Source organism: Vicugna pacos, chromosome 2 (genome assembly GCF_048564905.1).
Source record: "Vicugna pacos chromosome 2, VicPac4, whole genome shotgun sequence".
NCBI classification, from domain to species: domain Eukaryota; kingdom Metazoa; phylum Chordata; class Mammalia; order Artiodactyla; family Camelidae; genus Vicugna; species Vicugna pacos.
In genome coordinates this window covers 35,039,168-35,066,518 of record NC_132988.1, presented here as the reverse complement: position 1 = coordinate 35,066,518, position 27,351 = coordinate 35,039,168, and the positions used below count along the sequence as shown (strand labels likewise).

The 27,351-nt window shown below is 33.8% G+C and overlaps 1 protein-coding gene and 1 long non-coding RNA gene across 3 annotated transcripts in view; one reads left to right on the top strand and one right to left on the bottom strand.

Moving 5' to 3' along the window:
• The window catches only part of BLTP1 (bridge-like lipid transfer protein family member 1), a 174,815-nt gene that overhangs the window by 66,387 nt on the left and 81,077 nt on the right, over positions 1–27,351 (top strand). For both annotated transcript variants that reach the window (XM_072938032.1, XM_072938024.1), the window contains 17 exons: positions 1,652–1,780; positions 3,841–3,960; positions 4,660–4,940; positions 7,974–8,224; positions 10,817–11,075; positions 12,258–13,095; positions 14,709–14,779; positions 15,326–15,499; positions 15,994–16,114; positions 17,148–17,294; positions 17,689–17,816; positions 18,145–18,344; positions 20,612–20,809; positions 21,502–21,713; positions 24,782–24,933; positions 25,350–25,500; positions 25,674–25,826. In XM_072938032.1, coding sequence (XP_072794133.1) covers positions 1,652–1,780; positions 3,841–3,960; positions 4,660–4,940; positions 7,974–8,224; positions 10,817–11,075; positions 12,258–13,095; positions 14,709–14,779; positions 15,326–15,499; positions 15,994–16,114; positions 17,148–17,294; positions 17,689–17,816; positions 18,145–18,344; positions 20,612–20,809; positions 21,502–21,713; positions 24,782–24,933; positions 25,350–25,500; positions 25,674–25,826 — 3,585 coding nt within the window. The remainder of the gene's footprint in view (positions 1–1,651; positions 1,781–3,840; positions 3,961–4,659; positions 4,941–7,973; positions 8,225–10,816; positions 11,076–12,257; positions 13,096–14,708; positions 14,780–15,325; positions 15,500–15,993; positions 16,115–17,147; positions 17,295–17,688; positions 17,817–18,144; positions 18,345–20,611; positions 20,810–21,501; positions 21,714–24,781; positions 24,934–25,349; positions 25,501–25,673; positions 25,827–27,351) is intronic.
• On the bottom strand, positions 18,822–25,799 carry LOC140685790 (uncharacterized). The gene is made up of 2 exons (XR_012059235.1): positions 25,721–25,799; positions 18,822–19,134 (listed from the first exon to the last, which is right to left on the bottom strand). It is a non-coding gene; the product is annotated as an uncharacterized lncRNA (long non-coding RNA).

Genomic DNA, 27,351 nt, shown 5'->3' with positions numbered 1-27,351 from the left:
TTAGTGATCTTGATGTTACTGTTGCAGAAAGACTATGACTCACTGAAGGCTCAGGTGATGGTTAGCATTTTTTAGTAATGAAGTATCTTTTAATTAAGGTGTGTGCATTGTTTTTTTAGACATAATGCTGTTGTTGCACACTTGATAGACTACAGTATAGTGTAAACATAACTTTTACATACACTGGGAAACCAAAAAATTCCTGTGTCTTGCTTTTTTGTGATATTTGCAATACTGCAAATTTATTGCAGTGGTCTGGAACTAAATTCACAATATTTGAAGTATGCCTGTATTTGTAATGTTCCTGCTTATCTTGGCATTCCAGAAGACTGGAATGTGGTAGAAACATATATACTCAATTTTTAATAAAAGGTTACAGAATGAGTGTGAAGCAAAATTTAGAGGAGGGTAGTGGCAACAAGCAGGTGAATAAAGACTCTAGACACTTTGAAAGAAATTGTTGGGAGGGCATTTAAAATTAAGATTCCAGAAATAATAGAAAAATGAATGGAATTGAAAAGGGGTATTTAATATAAAAATGAATGAAAAGAAATTAATAATAATGGATGAAAACAAGTATTCAATGCTCACTACCCTCATAACTATCTTCTTCTCACCTGCCATTTTTTGTCTCTTATATACACAAACTGAAGCTTGTAACAAAATCATTTGTTCCCAAACAAGCATGCAGTGAAGCCATGCTGATCTTCCAAGACTTGACACAATTCCTTTAATCTAAGGATTGCTAGAATCTCATACACGTTGCCCTTTTTGAAAGATGAAACATTCTCTTTCTGCTGCACTAGAATCTTGGCATCACTATTTCCTGCAAGGTTCATAAATCCATAAGTACTTTTGGTGTTTATTCCATTTTTTATATGTTTTAAAGGTGAAATTCATGTTTTTTGAAAGTTGAAGTCATGTACTTTTTTGGAGGGGAATAATGTCATGTATACCCATGTCTTAGTGTGTGTATGTATGTATGTATGTATTTAAGTATAGCCAGTTTAGAATGTGTCAGTTTCTGGTGTACAGCATAATGTTTCAGTCATACATATGCACACATATTTGTTTTCATATTCTTTTTCATTATAGATTACTACAAGATCAATGTGTTTTGTTAACAACTCTAATCAATTATAAAATCAAGGTTTTTTTAAGAAGACTCAAGATTTGATGAAAAATTGATGTATACTTACTTAAGCTTATATTGCATAAAAGTGCTTTAATCTTCAGAATACCTGATTTTTCAAGAGTATAGTTTATTAGATACACATTTCACATCAAAGCTTGATTTATTATTAGGTGCTTTTCTTTGCAGAGGATTCCAGTTAGTCAGTCATGTAAGAAGAAAAATGTAACCTTAAAGAAAAATACTTGCTCTAGAAATTGCTGAAGTTGAATTTTTCAGTTGAAATGAGTTTTCATTTTGGCAAAGCTTTTTGTCATTCACAAATGAAAAGTAACTCAAGCTTATAAATGATGTCAAGTTAGAAAAATCATGATATTGGCTAATGAGTAGAGTATGTAGCAGATATAAGGCACTGTTTGGGTTCTTTCAAGCTGTATTAATATCTTGATAAGCTTTTGAACTCTGAACACTTGTTTAGAATGCTGACAGTGTTGTCAACTTGTTGTGGCTTATTTGTAGCTGGCTTGTCTCTTGGAGTGGGGACAGACATTTGTCTTTCATGTGGTATGCCGGGAGTATGAACTGGAAAGACCAAAATCAGTAATAGTATGTCAGCATGGAATTGATCGTCGGTTCTGTGAATCCAAGGTATGTTAACAAATATGTTAGCAGTATTATAAACATTAATCATTTTTCAAAATGAAAGGTAAGAGATATCAGCTTTAAATCAAATGCACATAATCATCAAGTAAACATCAAAGTTCAGGTTTTTCAGTTAATAAAATTACTTTGTAAATTCAGCGCCTCTTGTTATTGTAGTTGTAAATATCTAAAAGATGAGGTAATTATTAAGATACATATTCACAGATGGAGATATTATAAAATTATATAATATCTCTTACAGTTTTACTGTTGACACTCATGTGTTATTGCATTATTACACTCTTTGGGATATGGCTGTGTGTTTATGTAGATTCAGAAATTGAAGGAAGAGGAAGGTTAAATTCCTTACATCAGATTGTTTGCAGACCTTCTGGAACATACCTGTTCTCCATAATGTGATAAGATATGCTAGGCATTCCCCGAGTTTCCTGACTCCGAATCTTACACTCTTTCCACAATATTACACTACCATGACTAAGGCTTATTGCAGTACCTTCAAGAGGGTTGTGAAAAGTAGATTATAATTCCTAAGATAATATACAGTGGTAGTGAGATGTAGAGTGTTATTATGTAGTAAATACTGTTCTTTATGAATTTTGGGTTGGGGGACATTTTTTTTAAGTGTACTTATTTCAGAAAACCTGGAAAACCTGGCTGCTTCAAAAAAGAAAAATAACTTACTCGCTACATAGAAATAGCCATTGACAACAATTAAGTTTTGTTTCTAATTTCTTTCCAATGTGTCTTTCTTTTTTCTTTTGTTATAGGAACTATAATTGTTTGCTAGTATATTCCTGTGAATTGAAAGTAATTAATTCTGCTTTTAATTTTATGTCCAAAAAAATTATAACCTTTGCTTATTTACAGACAACGAGGGAAACAACTGTAGTTGGTAATAAAATTATTTTTTTCTTGTTATAAACACATCGCTAGTCTCCAGGGAATTCATTCTTTAGTCATTAATTTCTTCTAGATAATTTGTACATGCTTGCAGGCATCTCCTCCTCTTTTTTTTTTTTAGCACTCAAAGATTTTAGGTTGCAATGCAGTTTTTTAAAAATCAGCTTTATTGAGGCATAATTTACCTTCAATAAATTCACCCTTTTTAAGTTGCACAGTTTTAATTTTGTCAAGCGTTATATATACTGGTATAATTTTTACCACCACTGAAGATCTAGAACATTTCTTTCACCTTAGAAAATTCCTTTTTGACCCTGTGCAGTCAGCTACTATTCCATGTAACCACTGATATGCTTTCTATCATTTTAGATCAGGTTTTTATTTTTTTTTTTCGGCCTACTTTGTGTGGAGGAAACATATTAGTATAGAGCACTGACTGTCTTGCAAGGCACCTGCTTTCTAGTCCTGCCTTTGTCACTAATGAGCAGGGTACAGACTGTTGGGCTGGTAATTTACTCAGGGCTGCCATTTCCCAAAGAAGTTCATTGAAGTTGGTGATGTGTATGCTTTCTTCCAGCCTAATCATGACCAAATCTGTGTTTTGAGGAATAAAACAAAAAGAAAATTTGTGTGGATTTTCCTAGGTATCATCATAAAATTTATATTTCATATACTTGTGGATGTGGGCAAAAATATCATGTGTTTGTGTGTGTGTGTGTGTGTATGCATGGAGTATGGCATACTCATTAAAAAAATTACAAATTTAAACTCCTATACAGTTCTTATAAACCTGTCACATTGTTTATCAGTTTACTTTGGCTGTTCTTTTCAAGTTTCATTAACAAGTTATATCTGTATTCTGTCAGTTTAAAATTGCCACTTACCACTTTTGAGTGAAAATGGCACATGGTTACTTATATTAGTTTTCTAATCGGTAAGACTTGATTGAACTGCTGATTATTTTATCATTAAATATATATATAATTATAAATGTGTATCCTTTATCATTATAAAAAAGTGAAATTTAATTGATATTTTAAAGTACACATGTATGCAGAATTTTATTTATTTAAATAAGCAGATTTTAGTATCAAAATAATGCATAGATGATGATGAATTAAATGTTCAGTGCCTTTTCATTTTAGCTGAGTTGTATTCCTGGGCCTTGTCCAACTTCAGATGATCTGAAATATACTATGACTCGTTTAGCAGTAGATGGAGCTGATATTTATATTGTGGAGCATGGCTGTGCTACAAATATAAAGGTACATATTTGCCTATTTCTTGACCAGTGTTAATTCTTTTTCCTTTTTACCAAACCAAACCTCCATTTCTTGAAATAAAACACATATTTATAGTTTACCATCTCACAGAATACTACAAAATTCCAGGGGATAACTTTATTTTTTACTTATCCATGTTCTCTTCCAGTCTTATTTTTTTATGGCATACTTTACTACTTTTTTACTTTAACTAAATTATTATAACCTTGTTTTATGGCAGGGACATACACTAGTAGGTTGCTTTTATGGCAGGAATGTAAATTGGTAAATTTTTTAAAGATTCGATTTGAATGCCTTTAGGTTTTATGCATTTATATTTCCTATCTGTTTCCTGAAAACATTTGTTTGCCACTTCTGCTTTAAGGGTTACTGTTTAAAATTGAGTCTTGTTAAGATTCTGTGATTTCATTACTTAACTAGCCTTCTAGCTTTTCTTTCTTCCCTGATTTTTCTTTGGCTTTGTGTTCTTTATTTTTTTATCCTTTTTGTTTTATTTGATTGTTTATCTTTATTCTGTTACATTTACCTTTTCTAGTTCCCCGTTCTCTTTTTTTCCTTTCCCTTTTCTTCTTCTGTTTTTCATGCAATTTGAAATAATTACCAATTCTGTAGTCTATTGTAAGTTGCTTAAAAATACAGAAACTTCAGTTCTCTTTTTTCATTGTCTTCATTCACCTTTAGATGGGTGCAATTCGGGTTGCAAACTGTAATCTCCACAATCAGTCAGTTGGAGAAGGAATAAGTGCTGCAATTCAGGATTTTCAAGTGAGACAGTACATTGAGCAATTGAACAATTCCAGAGTTGGACTTCAGCCTGCAGTGCTGCGGAGGGCCTACTGGCTTGAAGCCGGGTCAGCCAATTTAGGACTCATTACTGTTGATATTGCGTTAGCTGCTGATCATCATTCTAAGCATGAGGCACAAAGACATTTCTTAGAAACTCATGATACCAGAACTAAGAGGTAAGTGAAATTTAAGAATGGTAATAGTCTCAAGTCTAGATAAAAAATATTAGATAATTACAGAGGAAATTCTACTGTTAGGAATGGAATAAGAACATCTTAAAGACCTAATATGATTGTGCTGGGTACATCTCAATGACTATTTAAGGGCCTGATATTTAAGTAATTACATTGTATATGTCATCTCTGATGATGGTGTGGTTGCTGGAAATAACATTATTTTTTGATGTGTTCCTAAGCCATGCTGTGTATGTTAACAGTGAAACAAATTTAAATTACTGGTCCTCAGTTAACATTTTGTAAAGCATTACACCCTTTCTCTCTCACCACAGCTCTCCTCTTCCAATTTGTCATTCGTAGAAAAACGCCATTGCTAATCACCACTTCTTCTATGGTACTTCTTTTGTAGGCCTTCACAACTGCAGAGAAGACTAAAAGTACCTAAAGCTTAAGAAATGGTCCTTAAGAAATGATTATATCTGCTTTTTAAAAAGTTGCCAAAGTTCATTTGTGGAGAATATTGTTTTAAACAACTTTGGTTTCTTTGTTTGCCCTGATAGCTGTTAGTATGAACAGAGTGCCTGTTCTGATAGATCAGGTGGTAGAGCAAAGTGCTAGTGAAGCTAAGGAGGTGGCTCCATGTGATTTAAGTGGTTCCAGTTGCCTCGTTTAGGTTGGTTTCAGTGCTCTGGTTTGTTAAGAATTGTGAAGAGTTTGAGATTTCATCCTACTACAAGCCGAAAAATTAGCCTGCAGTTTCACGAGTGCTGGCAGAAGGCATTAGAAACCTGGTAAGAGACAGAGGACTTTATTACTCACTGCAAAAGCACTGGCCAGAGTCATATGTGTTTGCATTGGTTCCCTGTGCCCTCCAAGTAGTATTGCCAGATAAAATACAGGATGCCCAGATAAAATTGAACTTCAAATAAACAACAAATATGGGGGAGGGTATAACTCAAGTGGTAGAATGCATGGTTAGCATACACGAGGTGGTGGATTCAATCCCTGGTACCTTCTCTGAAAAAATAAATAAACCTAATTACCTACCCCCGTCCCTTGCCAAAATAAAAATAGTTACATAGTACAATAATAAATAAATACATTTTAAAAAACCAACAACAAATAAGTTTTTAGTATAGGTACGTCCCAAATACTGCATAGGACAAGCTTATTTTTATTTGCTAAACCTGGTACCCCTATCCCTGAGTCCCATGGGAGTGACACAGAAGACCCATGATAGATGTTTGCACACTTTGGGATGCATTACAAAAGAGAAACACTGTAATAATAAGTGGAAGCAAGCTTGCTCTTTTCCAGGGTAAGACATTACCCCATCCTTTAAGGTTGCTCACTATCTGCACAACCCTGAGAAATGGCCTGGTCAGAGCCTTGCATTCTTGGCGTATCTAGCAAGAATGGGTAGGGGTGTTTAGGGCCCACGGTGAATTGCCTCTCCCTACACGGTAGTTCATTGATCTTCAGCTTTGGCTGCCTTAGTGCATGTTTGATTCCCAGAAGTTTTGGGGAGTAGGTATTTTCATTTCTGAAATAACTGGAAAAGTTACTAGACTCATAGACCATTAGTTTCATTAGATCAGTGTTTCTGAAGAGCATAGTTCCCAAACCAGTACCAACATCTCTTTAGATCTTGTTAATAATCAGGCCTTCCCAGACCTCAGTCAGTAACTCTGGAGGTGGAGCCCAGCTCTCCATATTTCAATGAGCCCTCCAGGTAATTCTAATGCAAGCTGAAATTTGAGGGCTAGGGCACTGGTTTATATGAAGATAGGGGACGGGAGCCTCCATTTGTTGTGCAGCTTCTGTATTCCAGATTTTGCATCAGGTGCTTTACGTATGTTACACATATTTTTCCTTCTGTCTTCTCTAGACTGACGTTCCTCTTCTAACGTCATATATTTATTCCTTCACTTTGAATTTGATATAGTCATTCCATCTCATCTTTCACATGTCATATATTTTTTTGAAAGATTGCCCCTGTTTTCTTTGTCACAACACCCTGTTCTTTACTTCAGAGTACTTACTGATATTTATGTTCAGATACTCTTGTTGGTGGCCTGTCTTTGCCTCTGTCTGTAAACTTGGTATGGATAGGCCTATATTAGTTTTGCCTGGCACAATACAAAGTCCCTAATAGATATGTTCAAGAAATATAAATGAATGAATGTAAAATGAAAATGATAATACCTATTCTGTCTTTCTAGTGAGATGATGCATGTGAAAATGCTTAGAAAAATGGACTATTAATATGAAGTTTTATTATTTAATGTAAAAAAAAGAATAAAGATGTATTACCCAGATTTGTATTATATAATATTTTTTAAGAAAAGCAGGGAGTTAAAATAAATGCTGATGGTTTTGTGTGTGGGTCACTCACAGAACATGAAGCATTTTTATAGACATTTACTTTTATTGTCTAAATTCTTAATACTTCATTCAGAGTCCTTATTACAATATTACTACAATTTTTTTCTCTAAAATACAGAATGGTGCATTATTTTTATTTTATTTGAGAAATCTTTCTTGCCCCATATTTATAATATTTTGGTGTACTAAATTTACCATGTAAAACAGGCTCTGAAGTGTTAAATGTAATAAATTATCTATTAAGCATAATGTATACTTATAGTTTGGTATATTTTTTAGATTAATATTTAAATTCTTTGTTCTTTTGAGAACGTTTACTGCTGTTTTTAAACTGGATTTAAATGTTTAATTTTTATATATGCTTTTTTTTTGGCTTTTTTTTTCTTTAGTATGTTTTATCTCTTACTATTGTTCCTACTTATTTTCATCTCACTGTGGTGAGACTTTTTTTTGTTTGCTTGTTTTAGAAAGGCAGAATAATTGAAAAGATACTTACCGGTAAAAATAAATCTGTGTATTTATGTTTAACTTGTCCTTTGAAAATATTAACAATTAAGTTTAACTGATTATCCGATCAAAAGTTTCTTATTTCTTAATGAGTTTTTGTTACATTATTCTTTTGTCTGTTTCATTTTGCATTCTGTTTAGATTGTGGTTTTTGTGGCCAGATGATACCCTGAAGAATAAGAGGTGTAGGAACAAGTGTGGTTGTCTTGGTGGCTGCAGGTTCTTTGGCGGCACAGTAACTGGCCTAGATTTCTTCAAGCTTGAAGAGCTGACACCTTCCAGTAGCTCTGCATTTTCAAGCACGAGCGCGGAGTCTGATATGTATTATGGACAGTCTCTGCTGCAGCCTGGAGAATGGATTATTACTAAAGAAGTTCCCAAAATTGTAGATGGTAATGTGTTGTCACTTGTGCTAATCTTTTACTGTCTTCATCCCTGTGCCATTCTGAGAGAAGTTCAGTGTTACTTTGTTCAACTCAGTTTTTTGAGCATTCTTATTAGTATAACATCTCTGTTTTGCAGGTGATTTAACTAAAGCCAGGTAAGACTAATGAGTTTTTCAGAATTGTACGGGGCAAAAATAGGTCTACTATTCAGATGTCCTATTGTTAACATGGGTGATTTTCCTAGCTCAGCTTACCTAAACATTTCCTTATAAATCAGTATTTCCCTAGAACTCAGATTCCAGAGATATACTTGGGAATAACTGTGCTTTGAGGTATTGGTTGTTTTACCGGTTTATTTTTATAGGAAAAAGTTGTCAATAGCAATATTTATACCGTTGGCCTTCATGTTATCAACTACTTTTACAATATATTCTCTTATCACTAAAATTGTACATGTCAAGAAGAGAAATGTGGTCTTTCCTTAAAGCCTGTAGGATAACTTTGCCAATACATGAGTTTGGTATGAGCAGTGAGTGGTGGCTTTAGGAATATTAGATTTAAACTTATCTTGTGTTTTTTCTCCAGAGACTTCAGAAATGCATTTCTCTTTCGGTTTCTTAGTTGTGTATTTCTGTAATTAAGTGCAGTATTTATTGTTTAAGCTGCCCTGATGTCAGAAAGTAAGATGTAGAAAAGTCTTCATATTTCACCAATATTTAGCTTTTTTTTTTCACTTGATCCATTAAAAAATGTTAACTTAGCTCTGCCTGTTGTCAGTAGGCAAAGATAGGAAAGAAATAGTTTTAACTCTCAGAATTTATCAATTTCCCATGTGTAAGGAGCTCTTAGAGGAAAAAGAGCTGGACTACCACATATGCCAAATTCTTATTTAAATGATTTTTCACTGAATATTAATAAATTTGCACATGTTATTTTAAGGTTGTTTGACTTCAGCAGTTTTACCAGAATAAGAGCAATTATCTTATAAAATCAGTAAACACCAAAACTTCTTGACATTTAAAGGACAAGGAAGATGCTAAGTAAAATTTAACTTAGCTGTCTTCTTATAATACTACTTTCTCACATTTGAATAATGTTTGTTTTTAAAATTTTCATACACATTTCTTATTTCACCCCCAAGCTACCGTATGATTTCTTTATTTTTCCTGTTTATAGTGAAGTAGATGAGGTTCATCACTGAGACTGAGTTGCATGAAGTCATACAGTCTTGTACATGGCTGAGCAGTAACTGGAATCAGAGTCATTGAAGCCACTTTAGTTCTTCCCACCATACTATGATTGTCACTTATTATGATTTTGCTTGATTTTCTAACTTGCAGATCAAAATGTAACCATCAAAAACTCAAGGAAGAAAATCTACAGAGAATTTACACAGGATATAAAAGGGGGAAAATAGCAAATAACAATGAACAAAGGAAATTTCATTCTAATTCTTATAATGTATAATGAGGAGTGTCTATATCTCTTAGTGATTCTCTCAGGAGTGAGTTGTAATTGGTAAATTGCTGTAAGCTTCTTGTGCAGAGAAGATTGGAATTAGTTCCTACATAAGTATCTGACTTTCTGATTGTTTAGTTTTCCAGGAGCCAAGTATAGATACACAGTATCAGGATAGAATCAAGGAGGGCATATTGGTAGAACCAAAAATTTCCTTGAAAGGTCAGTGAACACTAATTTTCTATCACTTAAAAGTGAATCAAGCCCATTTTTCTTTTGAAAGAGATGACTTTTTACCCCTTAAGTTCCATCTAGAACCGCATTCTGCTTAGGGAGATTTTTTTCTCCTATCAGCAGGTTCCTCTTTCCTGGGTAGCACAAGGAGAGGGGAAGCAGTGCAATGGTTGGTTTTTGGATCTAAGCAGCTGTCAACTCTCCTTTTATACCTCTCCACTCCCAATTTACATAACACATCACAGGGCTCTTATAAAAGGCTGAGGAAATGTCAGATTAAAGAAGGCAATGACAACTGAAAGCAATAATAAACAATCCTAGATTGGATCCTGTACTGGAGAGGGCAAAAGTGCTTTAAAGGATATTACTGGGTCAATGAGAAAATTGGAAAGCACATGGTAGATTAGATAACAGTATGATATAAACACCAAATGTACCAAGTTGATAATTATACTGTGGTTTTGAATTACTCTTAGGACATAAATGTTTAACTATTTAGGGTAAAAGGCCATGATGTCTGCAGATTACTCTTAGATGGTTCAAAAAGTATTATGTCTACTGTATATAAGTAGAGCACATTGGGCAAAATGTTTTAAAAAGATAGTTTCAAGTAAAAGATTTTTGGTGGCTTTGTACCACTCTTGAAAGTTTTTTAAGTTTGAAAATTTTTCATATAAATAGTTTAAAAAAAGAAGAAAAAATTCACTGTCTATGGACTCTGGAGTCATACTTATGTTGGTATCTTTCTGTAGTGTTTAGCACATTCCTATGTGCAATTAGTTACTTGTGCTTTTTAAAAATGATTTTATACTTAAAAACAGAGTTGGATTAAGTTCTCGTATTTTTCATAAATTGCTTTTGAAATGATTACATTTATCTAACCTACTTTTTTGTTCATTTATTTAGGTAATGTGAATGGCATGAAGAGGAAAGAATGGGAAAACAAATCAGTTGGAATAGAAGTAGAGAGAAAAACTCAGCACCTTAGTCTTCAGGTACCATTACGATCCCATAGCTCGTCCTCGTCCTCAGAAGAGAACAGCAGTTCGAGTGCTGCACAGCCTCTGTTGGCTGGTGAAAAGGAAAGTCCTTCCTCTGTCGCCGATGACCATTTGGTTCAAAAGGAATTCTTGCATAGTTCGAAAAGAGATGATGGCCAAGTAAGGTCAGTATGCAGTTAGATTTAGAAATCTGATCATAATAGGATTGTAAATGCTTAAAATTATGGTGGGAAAAACTTCTCCCCTCTCAGCTCATTCATTGTAGAAAATTTTTTCTCCCCCAAACCTATTTTTAAATATCCATTTGATACTGTTTTTCTGATTACAAAAGTAATACATATATATTCATTCCAGATATTTGGAAAATACAGGAATATTTCTTGTCATCTCACCACTCAGAGTGAACCAGTTTAACATGTGGATATTATCTTTCCAGTGTGGTGAATATTTTTTGTCCTTCTCTTGGCCCCTTGATAGTTGGCTACTCACTTCTTAAAACAGACTTTCCTCTTGACGTGATAGCATGTTTCAGATTTTCTTCCCATCTCCTTGTCTATTCCTTCTCAGTCTCTATTTCCATGTCCTCCATTTTTTTCCCTCCCTTTCTCCTTTCTCTTCCTCTTTCAGCCTGCCATTTGTTAAATGTTGCTATCCCTCAGGACTCTATTCTGTACCCCTTTCTCCACTCACTGTACTGTTTTCCTAGGCACTTTCAGTAAGTGTTTGGCTTCAATTATGATCTATAGCTAACATCTTATACATGTAAAAGCCCCATCCAAAACCTTGGTGCATATAAGCCTAGCTCCTTTCTTAATGTTTTTACACGGATGTTTCATGGAGACCTCAAACTCAACATATAACAAACGACCTTGTGCCTATTATGCTCAATTTGTTCTGCCTCAGTAAATGACACTACTACGTCAGTTGCCGAAGTCAGAAATACTGGGATTATCTATGATTTATTTCTCTCTTTTATTTCCTCTCATTTAATCAGAGGTCCCTGATATATTTTGTTGGACAAGCTTTTAAAAGATATGGGGGAATAAACTTATAAATGCATTAGTGTCCATGCATTATGGATAGAAGATTATACTCTGGGTTTCTTTCAGTTTTTATTGTGTTTTAAGCTGCCTTAATTTTTTTTTTTGGAACTATATGGGATATGAACACATACTGTGCTGTTTTGCTACTTTGTATATATGATCTATTATAAAATTTTACATTTGCCTTTATTTGTAAAGTGAATGATTAAAATTACAGAAAGGATTTTGTAAGTCCTTCTATTTATACTTGGAGTAAATTATATGATATGCTGTAAATGGTAATAGTTTTGCTCTCTGTTTTAGCATTCCTACAGAAATTTCAGGAAACAGCCCTGTGTCTCCTAATACTCAGGATAAGTCAGTAGGTCAGTCTCCTCTGAGATCTCCTTTGAAACGACAGGCCTCTGTATGTTCCACCCGACTTGGAAGTACCAAGAGCCTTACTGCTGCTTTTTATGGGGACAAGCAGCCTGTTACAGTTGGAGTCCAGTTTAGTAGTGATGTCTCCCGAAGTGATGAGAATGTCCTAGACTCACCAAAGCAGAGAAGAAGTTTCGGTTCATTTCCATACACACCATCAGCAGACTCTAATTCCTTTCATCAGTATCGATCGATGGATTCCAGCATGTCCATGGCTGATAGTGAAGCCTACTTTTCTGCAGCTGAAGAATTTGAGCCCATTAGCAGTGATGAAGGCCCTGGAACTTATCCAGGTAGAAAAAAGAAGAAAAAGCAAGCCCAGCAGATTGACTACAGTAGGGGTTCCATATATCACAGTGTAGAAGGACCACTTACTGGCCCTGGAGAAAGCATTCAGGATGCCCGAACTCTACCTTTCAAAACTCATCCTTCCCAAGCTTCCTTTGTTTCTGCATTAGGTGGAGAAGATGATGTTATAGAACATTTGTATGTTGTAGAAAGTGAGAAAACAGTAGAGAGTGAACAGATTACTTCTCAACAACCTGTGATGAATTGCTATCAGACTTACCTTACACAGTTCCAGGTAATTAATTGGTCAGTGAAGCATCCAGCCAACAAAAGAACCTCTAAGTCTTCGCTGCATCGGCCTCTCGATCTGGATACACCAACCAGTGAAGAAAGTTCATCATCGTTTGAACAGCTTTCTGTTCCAACTTTTAAGGTATGAGCCAAATCATTAGTTTCCACTGATAAATTTATTTAGGAAAATGAGTATTACTCTCTTGATCATTTTAGCTGCCTTTCTGAAAGATAGAATTCCTCAAGTCATGGCTTCATACATGACAGTAGGCCTCAGGGTTTTTGAAGAGTATTATAAATTTAGGCATATAAAATTGAGGAATAGTTTCAGACTTGATTGTCACAATATTAAGAATTAACATATAGTCTGTGTCTCCATTGTGCTGTAAGGTTGTCTGAATTCATATTGTCTGTGTCTTAAAAGTAAAATTTTGAAGTTCTTTTTAATAATTAGTGTTCTTTCTATTAATCCATAACTGCTTCTATGTAGATCCAGTTCTCCACACTTAATATTTGAGATCTTACAATTTAGTATGAATTGATTATTGTTCATCTCTGTAATATATTCTGTAAGTTGCTTTTTAAAGGAAAGCTAAAAAGTCAAAATATTTAGTAATAATACTTAACATGGAAGGATTTTTATAGAATTATAAATTTTAAGAGGGCTTTTTATGATTTTGAAGACCAAAATTGAGCATATAAAATCTTACTGAACTGATTCAACAATTCAAGAATCTTATGTGGTTTATACTTACATTTGCATATATACTTATTTTTAAAAGACACATGCACCCCAGTGTTCATAACAGCACTATTTACAATAGCCAAAACATAGAAACAACCTAAATGTCCATCGATAGATGACTGGATAAAGAAGCTACGGTATATTTATACATTAGAATACTACTCAGCCATAAAAATGACAACATAATGTCATTTGCAGCAACATGGATGTCCCTAGAGAATATCATTCTAAGTGAAGTTAGTCAGAAAGAGAAAGAAAAATACCATATGATATCATTCATAAGTGGAATAAAAAAAAAACAGAAGACAAATGAACTTAAATATAAATCAGAAACATAGAATACACTTGTGGTTGCTTGGAGAGGGTGTGGGTAGAGATAGACTGGGAGTTCGAGGTAAGATACTGACAGGTATATACAGACTAGATGAACAAGTTTATACTGTATGGCACAGGGAAATATAGTCAAGATCTCATAGTGGCTCATGGTGAAGAAGAGTATGGGGGTGAATGTGTGTTCATCTACGACTGAAAAACCGTGCTGTACACCAGAGATTGACACGGCATTGTAAACTGACTATAACTCAATAAATAAAAAGAAAAAGTAAAAAATTGAACTAGTCAAAAAAAAGTGTCTAAATGTTAATATACTCATTTAAAATTCAGATATTTATTATATACTACTGTGTGACAAGCATTTGATGTTCAGTGGCAAGGGTAATGGATATAGTTTATAGTGTGAAGCACTTGGCTTTTAAGCTTTCGTTGTATATAGTCTTTTACTCTCATTGCTGAATCTTTGCTGCCCTGCTCTGTTGTTTCTCTGAATAATCAGAAAATGAAATTGCCAATTGAATATTTTCTGAATTTATCTGTTAAACATTTATGTCATATATCAAAATCATATTAACAGGGTAATTTGGATATTCACAAATATCAGCTGATAGCATAAAATTAGAGAATAATTAATGTTAAAATTCTAGGCTGTAAGTAATGTTTTTATATTATTCTAGGTTATCAAACAGGGGCTCACAGCTAACTCTTTACTAGACAGAGGAATGCAACTTTCAGGATCAACTTCAAAGTAAGTTAAAATTACATACTTTTGAGGTTTAAAGTCAGTCTTTCTTGATTATGAGATAATGTAGAGTTTATTCTGAAGAATAGCCACTCTTTACTTGACTATAGTCTTTATTTTATGAATAAATTGCCCCAAATAACTCAACTCTGTTGTCTGTCATAGCTTTGCCTATTTGTATAAAGAGTCAGTAGCATTTCTTTTAGACGTACTATGCAAACCATAACTTGACATGTCAAAATTAGAAACTAACAAGAATTCAATATTGTAATTTTCGTATATTGGAAAAGCCTAATCAAGTAAATACATTAACAAAATTTTTTATCATTTGATACATTAACCATCTTTGATCAGTTTGTATTTTAGTGCCTCATTTGTCTTGTCCTCCAAGAGTATTTGGGATGTAAAATATCTAATCCAATTCCATGAAATTTTTAGGTGAAATAAATATAAGTTTAAGTTAAAATCAGTGTAACTCATTTTAAGGAAGCTCCAATTTCTATTCTTTTTCATGGTCTTTTTAATATATACTTTGCTTGTTAAATTATATAGTACACCATATACTCCTCTGGATAAGAAAGCCGTTGATAATACAGATGATGAAACATTAACAGAAGAGTGGACCCTGGATCAGCCAGTCTCTCAGACCAGGACAACAGCCATAGTTGAAGTCAAAGGAACTGTTGATATTGTTCTGACTCCCCTCGTGGCTGAGGCTTTAGACAGGTATTAATTTTGTCTAAAAAGACAAGTACTATTTTATAAAATAATAAATGTATGTAATATGGTTAGTATATGTGATATAATATTTTCATAAAATAGAATGTTGATGATGGCTATTTTGATTGAACAAAAATGAAAATATGTTTTAAAAGGTCTATATTTTAGTTATCATTTGTTACTTTTTCAGCCTAAATAATTATGTATTGCAATTTTATAATCATTATATTGCATTATATTTTTTACTTTTTGATTTTGGGCTGATGAGCATAAAATGATCAAACACCCAGGAATTATTAAGTTTGATATTCTTACTGCTGTCTAGTTAATGAAGGAATAAAGCAGAAATTTCTGTTCTGCAAGGAGATTATAGTCTATCTAGGGAGACAAAAATAATGTGAATAAAATCTGGTATGGAACAAAATGGAATAATTTAGATAGACCAGATCATAGTGTTAAGTGATATTAAAATGTTTCATTTACTGTTTTTCTTCCCACAGGTATATTGAAGCAATGGTTCATTGTGCCAGTACCCGACATCCAGCTGCCATCGTAGATGATCTCCACGTCAAAGTCCTCAGGGAAGCTGTCCAAAATAGCAAGACTACCTTCTCAGAAAATGTAAGAACTTTTTATTCAGTGAGTGTGGCAAATTGAGTTTTCTTCACATGCACATAATATCCAAAGTTGAAAATACTTGAATATGTTTAAATTTTATTAGATGTTTAAACTGGAATACATGGACATTCTATATAGTCTTTATATGTATGGCACTGGCTCCGTAAGAGATAGCATCTATAATTATACTATGTATTAAGTAGGAGTAAAATATTAATTAAAAAGTAGTGTTATTTTTTCTTTTATTTTGAAAGTAGCTTAATCCTAAGCTTTTCCTAAAGGGCTTTGCCTAAGTGAATGAGCATTCTTTAGGACTGGTACATTCATTTTCTAAGAAAGCAAAGCTGCATATTATTTTGGCTTTCCTCTAGAATTAGGTAACTTGTATCTTAATACTTTTGAGATTATTTTTGTTCACCTCAGGGAATCCAGTCACTCCGCTGGTGTGTGATATTCTAATGCTGTACTCCTGGTCATGAAGCCAGTTTCTTAGTGGTCATGTCCTGGTGCTCATCTTGTGATTGTCCACTTGACTTTCAAATTTATCTGTATCATATTTGGACTAGGGATCAGAAGCAAAGTGAAGGTGACGCTGATTATTTTTAGTGATCTAGTTATTCAAAATATATTGGCATTTTGTGTGATAGGTAGTTGGGGTCAAGGAGTATAAATCAAAAGAAATTTGAAAATATTCCCAGCCAGCAAGGAGCTAAGTATCAGAAACCAAATCTGCTCTCAAGTAGGTAGAATTTAGTGATCCTAAAAACATACCTATTATTATTATACATTTTTTTTTCTGTCTGTTTTTGTGTGGGCTAATTTCACTTTATTATGTATCACTCCTCTCAGCCCTGGGCTGCCAGTCTATTTTCTAGCTTTTCTTAGGTTTGGACTTTAAGACTAGGGGTGCTGAACCAGGTGGCAGCTGGTACATAGATGGGTATAGAGGAGCACAGTGAACAGCAAGCTGCTGTTGTGGATGATGTGGAAGTTATGAAAGGCCTGTGACATAATAATTCTACCTCAATCTTTTTAGCTATCTTCCAAACAAGATGTTAGAGGAACAAAAACTGAGCACCCTACCATAGGAATGACTAACCAAGGACAAGCACAGACAAATCTTACAATGAAGCAAGATAATGTAACAATTAAAGGTCTACAGGCTAATGTTAGCATCCCAAAGGTAACAATTCAGTATTTTAAAACATTTTCTGAAAGAGAATATTTTGGTAGTTTTTATCTTTTGTATTTGCTAAACTGAATGGTGATGGAATAGATTGTAATATCAAAAATATGTATTTTATTTCCTTGATGATCTAATATAAAGAATTAATGTAATGTAAATAGTTTACTTAAGCAAATTGTTGGATAAGATTTACTAAAATATTTCACATCCATCCAGTAAGAATTTAATTATTATTTTATGAGAGTCTGTATTTATAAGCTTTGCCCTCATTACTCTCAGACACATAGATATACCATTTCTAACAGTAGTTTTTCATTTTCCTGTATGTCTTATGTGTAAGTGATAACTTTTTACTTTTCACCTCTGAAATATGTGACATTTTGTGTGTTAGGTGAACTTATGTTTGTTACAAGCCTCAGTGGAAGAATCCCCAAGTACAGCTCCTAGTAGAAGTGTGACTCACGTTTCCCTAGTAGCGTTGTGTTTTGACAGAATTGCTACACAAGTTCGTATGAACAGGTAAGAAAGATTTTATTAATTTGAGCCAGAATTATCTTGCTGGGTGTAAAAGCAAGCCTTAATCATCTTTTTAATGCATTTCTGAAAATTCTAATGTTAAAACTCAAAACTACTATTGGAATTTCATATCTCGCTTTGTAAATTAGCAAAGTAGGTTTTAAAAAGTTTGTACTGTTTTTATTCATACCGTCTTTCAGTAAACACTGAAAATTTTGTTATTAATATTGGTTTAATTAAAACAGTGAAATGGTTTAAACACTAGTTAAATGTTTTTACTGGACTATATTATTTAAATGTTAACCATCATATTCTGTCTTTTTTCATAAAGAGGAGTGGTTGAAGAGACTTCAAACAATGCAGACCCTGGGAGAACATCAAATTTTGATAGGTATGTCCATGCCACTAAGATGCAGCCTCAGTCATCTGGATCTCTCAGGTCAAATGCTGGAGCAGAAAAGGGCAAAGAGATTGCGGCCAAGTTAAACATCCATCGAGTTCACGGGCAGCTAAGGGGTCTTGATACAACAGGTAAGATTCTACAACATGGTTTTTCTTTGACATGTGTAAATGTAAGAGGATTTTACAAAAGAAAACATTATAATGTTTTCCTTTGAATATTGCTATAATTTGAGTATTTTATAAGAAAGAGAAAAGTATTTCTGTTAATATTGAACACATAGTGTTTAGCTATACATTACTCACATTCTACACAGAATGGAAGGTAGACTTTAGTAGGAAGGTATGTGATACAGAAGTCCCAAATTAGGAACTGCTTCTGTCTCCCATCTGTTTTCTTCGTAGTACCTATTTGTTCATTGTAGAACAGAGATGATCTTTATAGTCTTTCTTTTAAAATTACTCTATTGGCAAAGCTTTGTTAAAAAAGAATTCATTGTGATATCAAGGATAGTCAAATCTGTAAATATAGCAGCAATAAGAATGATAGACATGGTTGTGCTTCTTAAAAGTCCCTGTGAGGTAAAAGAGAAGACTAGAGATATCATGTATCCTTTCAATATTTTTTATTCACTTCGGTGCATATGCTCATTTAGAGGCTAAATGATCCTAGATTGTCAGAGACTGAACCCAGAAAAAATTGAGTTTACTTGTCTTACTTGAAATGATTGCCATGCTGAAATCTGCATGATAGGCTGGTGACCAGTCCTGAATGAGCAAATGATTTCCTTGAATGTTCTCACTGTATTCTGTAGGCGCTGAAGGTTCCATGGTTCCTGTCTGCATCCTGGGTCTGTATAACTGCTGTGGCTTTCTCAAGGCTTATTTCACCATCCTTACGTTTGAGGCCCAAGGATTGTACCTGAGAGTGCCAAAAAAGAGATCTTTCATGACTACCTGAGATCTGTAGTCCTAAAGCTCATTCAAAATACAGTGGCTTGAGTATAAGAGACGTTCTCAGCTCTGTAGTTTGCACTGGTAGCCAGTTTGCACTTGGGTGTTTTATCGACCATAAGCAGTAACTGAATATAATTTTGAAAGGCACATCATCCAAAAAAACGATCAAAGACAAAACTCCCAATGAAATTCCAAGGTGGATATTGTGTAAAAATGCAGGGAAAAAATGTAAATGTCTTTGCTTATGTGTACACAAAATATCTGTGAAAGGAGACTCAATAATCTAATGATACTTGTTACTTATAGGGAGGAGAAGTAGATGTCTGAGTGTGGTGTTAAGAGGCTTTTCGTTGTATACTCTTTCATACTTTTTGGAACTTTAATCTATGTCAATGTATTATTTAATAAAAATTTTTAAATAAAATTCAAGTTAAAGCCTCACTTTATACCGTACATCAGAATAAGTTCATGGAATTAAAGACAAATATAAAAAAAAATGAGAACCATTATAGAAAGTTATAGGTGAAAATTTACTCTCTGTTCAGGGAAGACTTTCTAATCATAAATTCAAAATATAGTATTTTCATATGGTGAAATATTATATAGCTATTAAAATAATATCTTTGAAGCATATTTAATGAACTGAGGAAATTATCATGGTTGACTGTTACATGACAAGTGGGGACCAAAGCTGGGTTTTTATTTTTTAAAATGATCTCTAAAGGGCTAGAAGGAAACTTTCTTCAAATGTAAACAAGTTATCTCTGGGTAGTGAATTTACATGTGTTTTTTAATCTTCTTTTTGCTTTTCTGTACTGATTAGCTGTATTCAGAGAAAGAAATAGAAAAAAGTGAGATAAAATAAAAACCTCTGCCAGACACCCAGGAAGTTAGTTTCCATATTGCATATTGAAAGCGATGGAATTATGGTGATATCTGTGATGAATTGTAGTTATATAAAATATATTGGCAAAAAGCAATCTTTTAGAAAAAGCTGTAGTTTTCCTGGAAAATAATGTTTTTCCTAAGGCTAGATAACTAAAATTCTTTTTTTTGTAAAATGATGAGAAACTATTTAAAAATAGTTTACTTATGAAGCTGAATTATTCAGGAGCTTTTAACTTTAGGTTTTGAGAGTACCCTGTAAGCTTTCAGAAATGAATTTACCCTGTCTCTGAGCAGTTAATTTGCTAATTATGGAACCTTGTTTTCTTCCTCTTAACTTCCAACATGATTCTGGCACTTATTTTAAGTAGTAAGACATTAGGCAGAATTATTTTAGAAATTAGTTGGTTCATTTGTTTATTTTTCTTTTTGGTAGAATACTGAAATATCTTTTAAGACAACCGCTGTACCAGATGTTTGCATTATTTGTTGTTTTTTAAGAAAATATACAAACCTCTGTCTTTAAAAATGCTCATTTTGTTTCCTTTTGATAATAGATATCGGTACCTGTGCCATCACTGCTATTCCCTTTGAGAAGTCCAAAGTTTTATTTACTCTTGAAGAGTTGGATGAGTTTGCTTTTGTGGATGAAACTGATCAGCAAGCTGTTCCGGATATAACTCGAATAGGTCCCAGCCAAGAAAAATGGGGTTGGATAATGTTTGAATGTGGACTTGAAAATTTAACCATAAAAGGTAAGCTTTTTTTTTTTTTGAATTCTACTTAAGCTGGGAACAAATTGGTCCCACATTGCTGAAATATTTTAATCGTGACTTTCAATAACCTGAATCAGCGTTTTCAAGCAGAAAGTGTGGTACCTGGGATTATTTACTAGAAGTTGGTGCCCCGCCCCAGCTGTATAAGTGGAATTTTATGAAATTGTGTGATTCAAAACTAGCAGAGCATCTAGACGTACAAAGCCTCAGTGCCTGAGCAAAACAGTGTGATTCAGAAAACATTCCTGAATAAATATGAAGCCTCTTAACTTTTGGAAGTTTGTGTTTTTGGAAACTGGAGTTTTGATTTAGTAGAGCCTTGCCATATAGGATGAAAATACTGTAAATCCTTTATTCAGTGATACTGACTGACTTACATTTATTTTCTTTTACATTATTGACTAATATAGTAAAATAGGAAGGCTAAATTGTATATAAACCTTTTAGGTTTAGTCATGTATCCTAGTAGTATGCCTACAATTCATAATAGTATATGCCTACAATTCATTACCTGATAATTCAATATTGTATCACTTTTATAGATAGGAGCAAAGTTTTGGTGAGAAAAAAACTTTATGAGATTTTTATTTTTTATTTTTATCTTTATGGATATTGAATACAGCATTGAGACATCCAGGATTTTTAATAAGTAAATTCTTTCATTTTTATAGGAGGAAGGCAGTCTGGTGCTGTTTTGTATAATACTTTTGGAATTATGGGTAAAGCAAATGTCACAGAAAGTGGTGGAGCGCTGACATCCAATAATTCTTCTGATTCTCCAACTGGCAGTGGCTATAATACTGATGTCTCTGATGATAATCTTCCTTGTGACCGAACAAGCCCTTCTTCAGACTTAAATGGAAATTCTGTTTCTGATGAACAAGTTGGTGAATTTCTAATAATAATGATAATTTGGGAAAATAAAACAGAAAACCATATACCAATTCACATTTAATTTCTGGAGTATATTTGCTTGTCTTTCATAGTATGGATTTTGCTTTAATGGTAGTCAGGACCTCTTGGTGATTGTATTCTACTAGAGTATAATTGCCAAAAGGCAGGCAATGCATTGTAGATACATGTATAGCCATCATAGTACCTTGCATAATGCCTTGCTTATATTAGGCACTTAATAATATTTGTTGAGTTAATGAACTAATAGAATTTCAGAAAAGCAGGCTTTGTTTTTATGTTGTTTAAAGGATTTTAGCAGAATTCATTTTTAAATAAATAGTTTTGTTACTCATAGTATTTCACATAAGTTTAAAATATTTTTGTCAATACCTACCTATTTCAGTTAGAAGCCTGAAGAATATCTTATATGCAGCTCATTATTTTTATTATGGTATTATTTCATGGTGATGGATATGGTAACAGCCATATCTAATAATGAAAATATTCAAAATTCTAGATTACAGAACTGTGCTACTACCTGATTGGTGGCCTCAGGCAAGCTTTTTTTAACTTCTCTTAAGTTTCAGTAACAGGAGTATTGTAATGATAGTGACCTTCTAGAGTTGTGAAGATTGAAGGAGGCGGTACATATGGAATATAGAAGGCTTAACTTTGGTGTCTAGGGCATAGTAAGAACTTGGTAAATGTTGTTCTTAAACACACAAACATACATATGTACAATTCTGATCATTTGAAAATTAGACCAATTGAGGAGGAAAGAAACTAACTTTTAGTAAGAAATGTCATGGGTGTCTACTATTCATAGGCATAATCACCTCCTCAGGTATCTGGAGATTTAATTTTGAAACATTTATTTTGATTTGATGTATAGTCCAGGATTTTAATCACAGTCTTATGAGGTCTTTGGAAGTATTTGAGAGGTGGATGGGGATTAGCACTTTAATTAAGGTAATTAAAATATATAGCAGCTGTTCCCTGGACAAAGAGCTGGGAAGAACTTAACCTGTTCTTTCCCTCTCCTTCACCCACTAAAATAGTTGACAGAATGTCAGGTGTCTTCCTTGATTTCCCTAATCCTGTTCTCCTTGCTCAAAGTCCTCAAATTTTGTAACATTGCTTTCTTTGGTCTCTGACTTTTCTTGGTCCATTTCCTGATACAGTTCATTGTCCTTTTTAAATATGTGTGTTCTCCCCACATTCTGTTCTTGGCTAGTCTTCTTGCTCTTTGTGCATCCTTGCTTCATTTCCTAGTCCAGCTCCATAATCTGTTAACACTGCTTTCCCATTGGTTATGCTTTCAGCACCAACCCTTCACCTAAGCTTCAGAATTGTATCCAATAGTCTTTTAGGTATCATCATTTAGATGTATTATAGGAACCAAAAATTCAGTCAATCTAAAACCAAGTTTATTACTACTTTACTTGCTTATTACGTACAAGTCCCTCTCCCTTTTTTAAAGTTCAATTTCCTCTAGACTGTCTTGTATATATTTGTATACTCAGTGCCTGGCTCACAGCCCTTGTTTGAAACACACTGAGCCAGATGTGTTTGAGAATTTAGATGTTTTCTTTTAAAAGAAAGGAAATATGCCCTACCCCTATGTTGCCCCTCCCCTCTTTCCTCTCTTTCCTCTCTTACACTAGTAACCACTACTGTGTTCTCTCAATCTGTTTCTTTTTTTTTTATTCACTAGTTTGTTGTACTTTTTAGATTCCACATATAAGTGATTTAGAGATACAAATTATCATGTATAATAAGCTACAAGGACATACTGTACAACACAGAGAATATAACCAATATTTTGTAATAACTATAAATGGAGTATAACCTTTAAAAATTGTGCATTACTATATTGTACACCTGTAACTTATATAATATTGTGTGTCAACTATACCTCAGTAAAGAAATATTTTAAAAATACAAGCAAATATGATGTGTTTGCTAAATGCTGCATAAACTCCTAGTGGAATCTGAGATAGTACTGCATATTGAAATATTTGAATATTTCTGCAGCATGACATTAATAAAAACACCAACTGGGATAAACAGTCTCTCATCAATTCATATCAGATTTTGATGCCACATTTATAAAAACAGATTTAGATTTTTCAGAATGTTGTGGATTTTTGAATTGCAAATAAGGGAATGTGGACTTATATCTAATGTCTGCTAACTTTAAAATTACTAGGGTATGTGGTCCACATTGTCTTTTAACACTTAGGGTTTAAAGCTATTTTTTGGATACTCTTCATTCCTTAATCATCCCACAAGAAAATGCCAGTCTTTTCTTTATTTTGACCAAGAATATCTGAAAATGAATTAGAGGCCTGTAAACAGATGTAACAGGCAACAGACCTTTTTGTTTCTTTAACATTATCCTTCTTACCTCCCTGCATTTTGAAGACTGTTGATTACACAGTTAGGAAATACTCTTAATTGTCAGATTCAGGCTTACTAGCATGTAAGATAAATAACTCTACAATTAAAAATTCTCAGTTATTTGAACATAAGCTATAATAGTATTTCTTTTTATGGCACTTTATTTGGAAGTTTGAAATATGTTGTTAAAATAGAGTGAAACAGAGATTGCAGTAGGAAGCAGAAGTCCTTAATGCTATCACTCATTCTCCCACTTAATAGTTGTGTGACCTCTACCAGATCATAAAACTTCTTTCACTTTCTTCATCCAGGAAAACAAAACAAAACAAAACAAAACAAAACAAAACACAATATCTCTAAAGAAATGTGATTGAATGACATGATTAAGAGAAACCCCTTAGTTCTAAGATCTCTGGCTTATGGTTTGTTAAAATGCAGTGGTTTTTCACTGCTTCTTAGAGCTTCAAGGATCCATAGGTATTTCTCAGGATAATGGTTAGGCTGAGCAAGGTTTACGTTATCTTTTTTATATCAAGGTATTACCTATAGAATTTGGTTTGATGGAAAGGTTTTATGCTTAATATGTTAGTTACCTTCTGTGCTAGTGGTTTTAAGGGTCTATACATTAATAGGTTTGGGGTATTCTGTTTTATATAGGATGAAGGAGTTGAATCTGATGATTTGAAAAAAGATCTGCCTCTAATGCCTCCACCTCCAGATTCATGTAGCATGAAGTTGACCATCAAGGAAATTTGGTTTAGTTTTGCAGCTCCCACCAATGTGAGATCTCCTGCACATTCATTTTCTAGGTAAAAAGTTAAAAAAATACAATACTATCCCTTGATGTTTCTTTTGTTTAAATGACGTACAATTCTGTTTCATGTATTTTTTTTGAAGTGTTTTTCTATTAGATCTAGTATTAGGGTTGCCACTTTTTTCCCATCTTTCCTGCTTCATATTTTGTGTAAACATTATTCTCAGCTTTTTTGACCCTTTTTCATTTCCTAGGGTTTTAGTTTTATTTTTACACATCACCTCTACTAGGCTTTTATATTTTTCTTTCTTTTCTATTATTTTATTCTTTGCATTATGAACTTATATGTTCATAATTTATCTGATGGTCAGAATAATTTTGCCTGAATAAAATAGCCACTCAGTACAGTAGGTACAGGAGATTGTTTGAAATACAAATCTTGACAATTTTATAATTTTTAAATTTTTAAAGGCAGCTGAACCTTTTAAGCACAGCGACTCCAGCTGTTGGTGCGTGGCTTGTTCCTGTTGATCAACTCAAGTCATCCTTAAACAAATTAGAAACCGAAGAAACCTTGAGAATTTGTGCTGTTATGGGATGCATAATGACAGAAGCATTAGAGGTATGTCTTTGAACAACACAAGGCATCATACAAAGTTTGCTGTAGACAGTGATCCCTTCCTGTTCATTGTTGTTGGAAAACATCAGACCTGCAAGCTCTTAATTACTGGACATCTTGTGTTGGTCATAGCTTTGCTCTATCATTCTAAATCTGTTGTTTTTGCTTTTTTTCAGAATAAAAGTGTACATTTTCCCTTAAGAAGTAAATACAACAGACTTACAAAAGTTGCCCGCTTTCTCCAAGAAAATCCTTCATGTTTACTGTGCAATATACTACATCACTACCTGCACCAAGCCAATTACTCCATCATTGATGATGCTACAATGGTGAGTCACTGGAACTGTATGTTAGCTTTAAAAAGGCCTCTATTCTGTTGAGTAGCCATTGACCCACAGGGTTTGAGACGCATATAGGAAGTCCAAAGGAGAAATTTGGTTAGAAATATGTCTCTGCTTGTAGACAAGATTGGACTCAGATGAATGGTTTGGGAGTTGCCGGCATGAAGGTGTTAGAAACTGTGGATATGGTTGATGTGTTGAGTGAGAAACTGGTCAAGGATGGATCCCTAAAGAATACCAAAACTAAAGGGGAATGGAGAGGGTGCATAGAGGTACACAGAGTGCTGAGGAGGGACAGGAGAGGTAGGAAAACAAGGAAAACAGGTCTTGGAAGCCAAGGATATAAAGAATTTCAAGCAAGAGAGTAATCATTAGAGTCAAATTTCAGCAAAAATGTTTAATAAAATGAGGACTGCTTAATGATTGAAGGGAGAATTTATAATTGTCTGAAGTAAATACACTGTATCTCTGCACCAGCAAAGCCCTTTGAAAGATAACATGTCATGATTAGGGCGCTTAGAGCTCGAGGAGTCTTCCCCTCTCCTCTCCAAGCTTCTGGTCAATAGAGAATACACAAGAACCTTTAGCCAAAGTAGGAATCAATGTATCAGTATTACTAATGTCCAGTCAAGCTCCTGATGACCTCTAGTGAAAGAATCCATAGTAAATTACGGATTTGATAAAGGTACTTAGACCTGAGGCTGGTGTAGTGCTTTCTACTCTCAGCTTGTGAATTAGACTGGGAGGTCCATAGTGCAAGGTTAACTTGCCCATCTAGTCACAGGCAGAGAAACTAGAACAGAGAAAAGGGCAGGCATTTCCTGTGGATGGATGCACTGCTTAGATGTGCTTTCCATGTAAGAGGAGGAAACACAAGACGACTTGTGAGTCCAGGAATGAAGGGGCAGGCTAAGGAACCTGATGTTCCTCAGAAATTAAATGAGGTGATTCCTGTCATCCAATGAAGGGCTCTCTTCAGTCAAAGCCATTACTGTAGCACAAGGAATTGTAGGAAAGAGGAGGGAGAGGAAGTGGATATTTTCCTCTTAGGCTGAGGCTCCAATAGGCAAATTTTCTTTCTTATAGTCATTACCATATGGAACAAAATATATTCTAAATTATGTAACTGTTACCGATAAAACATTTAAGCTTCAAAGCGGCTATAAATCCATCGATGCCCCACATTTTACTATAGTAACTTATTATTTTAGTGTTAAAATGGAGGTGGTTACCTAATCTTTGAAGGAAATAATTTCATTTCTTCTTTGCTTAGTGAGTATTCCAAGTAGCAGAAAATACATTTAATTCTTCAGTTGAATGAAACAGGTAAAGCGGATTGAATGCTTCTTAAGGAGAATCCCAGTTTTATACCCCATGTTTAGTCTCTTATTCACCTGGTGCTGCTATGTTGCTTATGACAGAAAGATGCAACATTGTGTTCCAAGATTGAGTTCTGTAGTCAGCTTGAAATACTGACTCTTATGTAACCTTAGACAAATTACTTAATGTGTAA